General features: G+C 40.0%; 1 protein-coding gene across 4 annotated transcripts in view; it reads right to left on the bottom strand.

The window, feature by feature from the left end:
- Nucleotides 1-1,187: 1,187 nt before the first annotated feature.
- runx1 (RUNX family transcription factor 1) overlaps nucleotides 1,188-9,357 on the bottom strand; it is a 207,751-nt gene continuing 199,581 nt past the window's right edge. For all 4 annotated transcript variants that reach the window (XM_048602839.1, XM_048602838.1, XM_048602840.1 and 1 more), the window contains one exon: nucleotides 1,188-4,931. In XM_048602839.1, the coding sequence (XP_048458796.1) occupies nucleotides 4,423-4,931 (509 nt within the window). In that variant the 3' untranslated portion in view covers nucleotides 1,188-4,422. The remainder of the gene's footprint in view (nucleotides 4,932-9,357) is intronic.

Raw genomic sequence — 9,357 nt, forward strand, 5'->3', positions numbered from 1 at the left:
GGAGTTGATTTTTAGCTGTCTAAGGGAATAGATAGACCTGACCAATTGAGGATGCACAATCTAAGACTCATGCAAAATGTCTGATAAAAGACTCAAATTTGCACTGGCTTCTCCCAAATTTGTGACTGAGGCTCAATTTGACTGAGAAATTGTGTTTCCCTTGTTCAATTTCTGAGAATTAGCATCCCTGAATGGGTGATATGACATAAACCATGATACTGGAATTCAGTGCAACTTGTAACTGTCACCCAAGTTCTGACATGTTTTGAGAAAGAGATTCAAAAGCACTTTAGACGGCATGTCATAGTAATTCTCTATCAGGCTAAAGCTCACAATGATTTTGCAGGACCATTGTGTAAGTTCAGAGAATGGGTGAGGGCAGAAAGGAGATTGGCCCTTAAAATAGTTGCGAGAGTTGCGCTGAGAAGTGGATGTGTTTGAAATCTGAAAAAGAAATCAGGAAAACACGGCTGATTTTTGTTTTGTGGAATGGATACATTTACATATTATCTACTATATATACACAGAACTCTTACAACATTTCCAATTTGTACTGTAAAGCTTGTGTTCCTTTGCCTTAATGTGAAATCAGTTTTGTTAATGTTAGGCAGTTCCATTCATGGCAAACAATTAGAAACTGTGATAGGATCATTGGCAAGTTTAATAGAAAAGCAGAGCAATTAGCAATTGGTTACCAGTAATAAATATGGCCACTTCCTGTGTAAGCAACTTAAGCAGGCTTCCCAAATGGGCTCTATCCCTAGTTTTTGAAAAATCTGTATACTTGAAGTGGCCTTGCCAACATAGTTTCAGAGTTCTGAAGTAGGGAGGTATAAGATCAACCAAGTCTCACCCTCCTAATTAATTCTATGTGATACAGGCTGGAAGGTGTATGGGTATTGGCTAAGAAGAGGATTGGGATGAGCTCTATCACTTTCATGGTCAGGGTATCAGGGAGGAATTAAATTCCAATGCGAGAAGACAGCTTTAGGACAGGAGTTTAGGACAGGGAAGGTGCTCAGAGTAAAGGGGAAGAGTGATAGGAAGGAAAGAGGAGAAAAGGAGGCAGGAAGAGAGAAGGGGAGGGAGCAAGAGAGAGGGGTTAGGAGCTTTAAGCAAAGAGTGGGGAAAGTGGAAGATGAGTAGAATCAACTCTCAGAAATATAATAAATGATGCAAGTCAATAATTGTTCAACAAACTAATTTATTAGCCAGCCACAATATAACTATGAAATTGTTCAACAAACTTTGGTACAAAGAGTACGAATGTCAATATGTTCATCAGAAAACCTGCAGCAGTCCAGCCGCTCTGATACCATCCACTGTGGGACTTAGCTGCTGTGCTGGAGAAAAGGCATCCAATAGCTGGGTTGCAGTGAACAGGAAATGCTTTCTTAATGCATGTAACTTTACACCTACAACATCTAGGTTCGAAAAACGACAACATAAACTAGAGGAGGTTTGCAAATGCAATTGAGAAGTTGTTTGAAAAAAAATGTTGAAAAGTAAAGTCTGAAGCGCAGTGGTGTTTGTACAATTACTAGCAACGATAGCTGGAAAATTTCTTGGAAAAAAAATCTTGCTTATTTACAAATATAGACACAATAATGAGCTTGACTCAAGAAACCGATATCAATTTTATAGCTCATCAGAATGGTGTAAATTATCCAGTCTTTAGTCAACACACTGCATACATATTTAAGACAGCTGGCATATCTTACTATTGTAAGGTAGCAAATAAACATAAGTGTTCCTTATACGTTGTTTTAAAGAATCAATAAGGAACTCTTGGAAACCAAAGCTTTAAATAACAAATCCAGCTGTTTTGCTGCCTGCAGCCCTGGACCTTCCTTATGTGAATCATGTTCCAGTCTTTGAAACATTGATTTAAAGTCCTGCTTTCCCATGATCTTTTGAGTTGACCAGCAAATGAAGTAATACACTCACAATGGAAATTAAATAACATTCAACCAATTACTATAAAAGCCATGACTTATTGGCAGTTGGGTCCAGTAACCAGAGCAGAATGCAGATGGATCTGAGATCTGCTGCTCCTGTGCCTGTCTTTCTCTGGTGCCTGACATGTCTGGAGTCATTTGATATAGCAGTGTTGACTGACCATTCTTCCTTCTTTGAAATATATGTTTGCAAAGCTTAACAGGTCCACTGTGGTTTAAGTGCCAATGGGCGAACATCTGGAAATGTTACTCACACTTTTCTACTAGCACTTCTAACAGACGCTAACTATTGGGGAAATCAAAGCTCGATACATCAAATATCTCCTTGGGGATAAACCATCTGCCTCTAGAAGAAAGAACATTCAAACTGAAAACAGGACCAGAATAAGAGCTAACATCAATGCCTCTTTATGCTACAACAAAAACAATCATTTTGTTAACATCACTCAAACTGGTCAATGTGTCTGCAAGATTAATGGCTCCCAAAACCCATCAATCGACTTCCTCCACTATAGATGTCATTGCAATCATTTGTTCTGTACAACGAGGCTTGAAAATAGGTGGAATTTGCAAGGGATTTTGTTGCAATCTCCAAATCAGTGCATCATCTCACCTCAAGTATGGACATTTATTAGTGTGTCTCACCTGGCCTGCATCACAGACAAATCCACCCTCTCCAACAACCAATAAATTGAGGTGTATAAAATCATGAGGGGCATAGATAGGATGAATACATATAGTCTTTCTCCCATGGATGGGGAATTCAAAACTAGATGGCATAGGTTTAAGGTGAGAGAGGGAAGATTTAAGATGGACTTGAGGGGCAACTTCTTCACAGTGGTGCATATGTGGAATGGGCTGCCAGAGAAAGTGGTTGAGGCAAGTACAATAGCAACATTTAAAAAACATTGGATAAGTACATGGATGGGAAGGGATTAGAGGGATATGGACCAAACGCAGGCAATTGGAACTAGCCAAGAAGGCACCATGGTCAGCATGGACCAGTTTGGAGTGAAGGACCTGTTTCCATGCTTATTACTCTATGACTCTAATTGTGAACGATGGTGTGACCTAGTGTTTGTTCTTTCTGTCCACAGCACCACCCCACCCCAGTGGCAGGTAGCCATCATTTCATTTTTAGAAAAAATGAATTGAAGCATAGAGGACCAGAGGACCATAGGAACAGGAATAGGCTATTTAGGCCTTTGAGCCTGCTCTGCCATTCAATAGGATGATGGCTGATTTGACATTCTTCATGCCCACTTTGTTGCTCTTTCCCTGTAACCCTTAATTCCTCTAATGATCAAGAATCTATCTCAGCCTTAAATATACACAAGGGCCCCAACAGTGTCATGGAGTTCCAAAGACTCTCACTCCTCTGAGAGAAGAAATTCCTTCTTATCTCAGTCTTAAATTGGCACCCCTTTATCCTGAAACTATATCCTTTGATCCTAGATCACTGCTTATTCCTCTAAATTCCAAAGAGTTGAATCCCATCCTGTTTAACTCTTGTTTATAAACAATCCATCTATACTAGGGATCATCCTAGTGAACCTTCTCTAAGCTGCCTCCAATGAATTGATATCTTTTCTTAAATAAGGGGACAAAAACTGCTCACAAGTACTCCAGATGTGGTCTCACCAGCACCTGGTACAGTTGCAGTAAAACCTCCGTACTCTTATACTCCAATCCCAGTGAAATAAGGGCCAGCATTCCATTAGCCTTCCCAATTACCTGCTGCTCCTGGAGTAATATTAAATATCTATCTTAAATGTTTATGCTTCTGGTGTATTTCAAATAACCACTGCCTGTCTGGATGTAATGTGCCAGTAGGAAAGTCAAGCAACTAACACAGATGTTGAAATAAAACACAAAATAATGTCAAGCTTTGCTCCATATAATTTCTGTAACTGAAATCTATTCCATTTGGTTAAGAAAAGTGTTTGTTGTCTTTTTTTTTGGCTTTTTTGTTTCCTAAATGCTATTAACTTGCTTTTAAAAAAACGCAAACTATCTGCTCTGCTTGCAATACTCGCTGCACAGTAGTCAATTTGATTGAAAACTGAAGCTGTAACTTTTTGAAAAAGGAAACCGATAACAGATGAAAAGGCAAGCTGGCAACTTCCTTTCAATCTGTAGGCAACAATATTAATTTATTTTAATAAAATTCAGGCAAAAAAAAAACTGTTTTGCTTCATACAAGGTAAGGTGCGAGACAAAAAGACTTTTTGCCGGTAGATGCAAAACAACTCGGATGAATTTCCAAAAACGACAAAAATTCTGCTTCACAAACCTGGCAAAGGGTAACCAATGAATACAAATATTTTCCTTTCACACTCAATGATCCCAATCATGGCTTTCTCAGTGCCCCCAATGTCTCCAGGTCTAATGAAAATCTTGCACTTGCTTTGCCATTGATGAAGGAATCCATAGGCTCTCTTATTGAGTTGAAGATGCTTCATAGTCAATATGGCCGCCACACCGCCTCCTCCAGTCTTCCTGTGGTGCTCATATTTGTTGGGGAGTTGCTGTGACTCCCATCTGCGTCCACTACGTCGCTTTGATTGGGAAGGTTTGGGTTGAGGAGGCTAGATCCTGTCGATGCATTGGTGCAGGGTGGTAGAATCCGGGGTGGCGACCGGTCTCCCCCTGTCATCATGGAAAACTGGTAGGACCCAGCTGAGGTGCCATAGTATAGATGGTAAGGAGAAGAGCTGGTTTGGAAGGGTCCAGTTTGACCTTGGGCAGAGCCTGGGTAAGGAGGAGGCAGGTATGTGTGGTAACGTGCTGCAGTTGTCATGGCAGACATGCCAATTCCTATGCCTGTAGTGACAGGAGTGGGTGTGTATGCAAACGGTCCTGGGTAGTGCATTCGAGGATCTGTGAAGCGGCTGTCAGAGAGAGAAGGAAGGGCTGAGAATTGGCGGTCAATGCCCATTCGAGGGTCACCAAATGCTGTCAAGTCAGAGGCACCTGCAACAAAAAATAGTTGTTATTTGTAAGTAACCCCAGTTACTTAAATGCTGACAATCAGTCACTATACAAACAGTCACTTTGTAGCAGACAACTTGAATGTGGCTGAAAAGACAGACATGTTGCTGCAGCACTCTTCAGGAGAAATGATGAAACAATGCCAAATTTCCAAAAAATTATACATCACTACCGAAGAAAAAGTGCTGATTAGTTGGAAACTTGACTCTGATTGGCCAGAGTATAGTCACAGATAAAGTAATAGGAACTATAGGTTTTCCAAGCTGCTGGTAATCCCAAAACCAAGGAAGGCTGAAACATGTTCCTTTGTTTGAACGTATGCCACTTCCAGCAGGAGGAAATATGCCATGTTAGAAGCTCTACTGCTTATAATAAGTTGATTGTTAGTGTAGCTGATAGGGAAATTATAGGGACTTTTCTCAAAAGAAGAATGGTTGAAACATTAAAATAGAACAGGGGAAGATGTTTTTCCTCTTAAACATAATGCTCAATACCGTCAAATATGAGCATTTTACGGCAGTCTTGGGGTGGGGTGTGGGTTAAGTGAGAAAAAGCTTGTTTCTTTTCTGAATATAAAAGCCAAGCTATGTATGGGAGCAATGTGAACATATAAATTACCTCAGTAACAGGGGAATAATGTCCATCAAAATGGAATTTAAATGATATGGTCAATCAAATAAACTTGTACAACACAGATCTCTCCCCATCCCTCTCTGACTGTATAGATCCCCTAGACACAAACTTCCCCAGTTAACTACACAGTGTTTTGTTTTGGATCTTTTAAACACCGAGTAGGATGTAATCTATACCAACATTTATCTGTGACTGAAGTAAGTTGCCTTCAATGACCTTTGAGAACTCAACCTTATGTTTTGTAAGATTTTGCAATTTTGTAAAAATAAAGAGTACGGAGTAATGACAGCAGAAAGTATCAAAAAAAGGCAAAAACAGCATCTCGTCCTAGAAATTCTTTGATATAAGTACGGCCTAAAAAAGAATTACATCTGCAAGATTCTAATGGCGCTGTTGACTGCTTTTAGACAAATCCAAAGCTGCTTTAGCAGAGTAAAGTAGAAAGATGAGTTGTTCAGTTTGCTTTCTGTCAGAATCCACTGTGGTCCAGCAAAGAACTTGCACAAGAAACATTTTGGTTGCTTAGCATTCCTGAGTCTCAAATACCTTTTTCAGTTTGCAAATGTCTTCTATGCTGTATCACTAACAGCATTAAGTATTTCTTTGATATGAGGATTCTGATATTAGAGATTAACTAGAATTAAATGAAAGCCAATAAAAGTTGATATTAAAATGTCTACAATACTAACAAATGTAATCATGCTTTTGGAAAAAAAAAGTTCCAAGTCTATAATTTAACGTAAAAATAATGATAACTTTGCTTTCTCACAACAGTTGGTGCCAGACTTGCTGTGTTTCTCCAGCAATTTCTGTTGACACTTAATTTTATAGGCTTTGTGAAAATTACTGTGTAAGGTGATTTAATTCAACTGCATTAATGCATTTTTTCTGTTGACGCAGTGCCATTAAAGATATTAATGAAATAAATAATGGTGGAATTTGAACTCATAAAAAAAACTAGGATTTTGAATTTAACAATGACCATAAAACCTCATTGATTGTCAGGAAAAACTCATCTGGTTCACTAACATCCTTTAAGGAAGGAAACTGCCACCCTTATCCAGGTCTGGCCTACATGTTTCTCTGTGCCCACAGCAATGTGGTTGACTCTAACCGCCCGCTGGGTAATTAGGGATGGTGAATGAATAAAAAGAGCCCTCTTCCCTCAATGTCAGTGGGTGGCTCAGTTGGTAACACGCTTGGCTCCGCGTCTCAACGTTCTAAGTTGAAGTTCTTAATCAACATTTGCTTGCAATTGGAGTACAAGGGGAGTGTTACATTGTCAAAGATATCATCTTCAGATGACATGTTAAACTGCTACTCCTTCTACCCAATCAGATCGATGTGAAAGATTCCACTGCACCATTCTGAAGAAAGGAAAAGGAGTTATCTCTCATTTCTGAGCCAATTTATAACCCTCAATCAATACCATAAAAATAATGATTGTCATTTTCTTACTGTGTGCATTTGTTCTGCACAAATTAATTGCTGTGTTTCCTATGTTACAACAATGGCTATAATTCAAAAGTACTTCATTGTTTGAAAAGCACGTTGAAACTTTGGATGGTTGTGGAACATGCTACGTGAATGCAAGTCTTTGTCTGTGCTCCTCATGTATAGTCTTCTGTCTAAATGACAAGCTGTTAGCTCTGCTGGTGAGCATTGTGGAATTACACTTTATCACAGACAATTTGAGACTGTTTTTTAACTGTTCTCTGTAAGTAGGCAGCACAATCTTTGTTGGTCATCAAAGTTGCATTGAGTGTAGGACTAGAAACTCACATAGTATGGGTCAGGTAAACATTAATTAAACTCTGGGAATTTTACAACAATCTGATAGTTTTTATGCCTATTGCGTCTGGTGCTAGTCAACAGGTTACCAGAATTCATTAAATTCATTGTGGGATTGGAAACAAAAGAATTATGGGCTGCTAGTCCTCCAGAATAATGATAATCTGCCACATCCATAGCCACTAAACCACATCAAGGATTTTATAGCAGAGCATTTAGAAATCAGTGACAGGATCAGACAGAGTCAGCATGGAGTTATGAAGGGGAAATCATTCTTGACAGATCTGTTGGACTTCTATGAAGATGTAATTAGTAGAGGCAGTCGATGTAGTATATTTGGACCTCCAGAAAGCACTTGACAAAGTCCCACATAAGAGATTAATGCGCAAGATTAAAGCGCATGGGATTGGGGGAAGTGTATTGAGACAAATAGGAAACTGGTTGGCAGAGAGGAAACAAAGAGTAGGAATTAATGGATCCTTTTCAAATTGGCAGATAGTAACTAGTGGGGTGCCACAGGGATCGGTGCTACAACCCCCGTTATTCACAATATATAGTAATGATATGGATGAGGGAACAAAATGTAACTTCTCCAAGTTTGTAGATGATACCAAATTGGCTGGGATGGTGAACTGTGACGAGGATGCAGAGATCCTTCAGCATGATTTCGACAGGTTGGGTGAGTGGGCAAATCAATGGCAGATGTAGCATTGTTTGGATAAATGTGAGGTTATTCACTTTGGAAGCGAAAACAAGAAGGCAGATCACTATCTGAATGGCTGTAAATTGGGAGAGGGGAGTGTACAATGGCACCTGGGTATCTTTGTGCACCAGTCACTGAAGGTAAGCATGCAGGTGCAGCAGGTGGCAAAGAAGGAAAATGGTGTGTTGGCCTTCATTGTGAAAGGTTTTGAGTACAGGAGCAGGATGTTTTGTTGCAGTTAGACAGGGCCTTGGTGAGACCACACCTGGAATACTGTGTGCAGTTTTGGTCTCCTTTTCTGAAGAAGGGTGCTCTTGCTCTCGAGGGAGTGCAGCGAAGGTTTACCAGGCTGATTCCGAGGATAGCAGGTCTGACGTATGAGAACAGTTTGACTAGGGTGGGATTGTTTTCACTAGAGTTCAGGCAAATGAGGGGGTGATCTCATAGAGACTTATAAAATTCTAACAGGACTGGACAGGGTCGATTCAGCGAGGATGTTCCTGATGGTGGGTGTGTCCAGAACCTGGGATCACAGTCTGAGGATTCAGGATAGACCATTCAAGACAGAGATGAGGAGATATTTCTTCACCCAAAGAGTGGTGAGCCTGTGGAATTCATTACCACAGGAAGTACTTGATGCCAAAACATTCAAGAGACGACTAGATATAGCACTTGGGGTGAATGGGATCAAAGGTTATGGTGAGAAAGCAGAATTAGGCTGTTGAGCTGGACAATCACCCATGATCGTGAAGAATGAAGGAGCAGGCTCGAAGCACTGAATGGCCTCCTTCTGCTCCTATCTTCTATGTTTCTATGTACTGTGTAGAAGGTGAAATTGTAAGTCTCAAGATACTTTCTAATGTAAGAGATGCTAGTTTGCAACTGCAGTCCAGATCCAGTTTAGTCTCTGCTTCAGGAATGTTACTCCAGTCTGCAAAGAGTTAAATCAGGTACACATTGAATTTAATTCTTTTTATATAATTCCCAGAAGTACAAAGTGACTAAACTGGCTGAGTGACTTTGTGGATTGGCGACGTTTGAGAAGTTTACATTTCCATACTGATAGTGCAATCCTGAGAAAATTTACTGCACAATAAAACTGAGCAGTCAGGTGACATGTCCATGAATGCCACTGAGAGTCTGAAGCTAAATTTCAAATAAAAACTTACAACCAAAGATAGTAGGAACTGCAGATGCTGGAAAATCTGAGATAACAAGGTGTAGAGCTGGATGAACACAGCAGGCCAAGCAGCATCGTAGGAGCAGGAAGGCTGCCGTTTC

The sequence above is a fragment of the Rhincodon typus genome, chromosome 11, assembly GCF_021869965.1.
Source record: "Rhincodon typus isolate 14 chromosome 11, sRhiTyp1.1, whole genome shotgun sequence".
NCBI lineage: Eukaryota > Metazoa > Chordata > Chondrichthyes > Orectolobiformes > Rhincodontidae > Rhincodon > Rhincodon typus.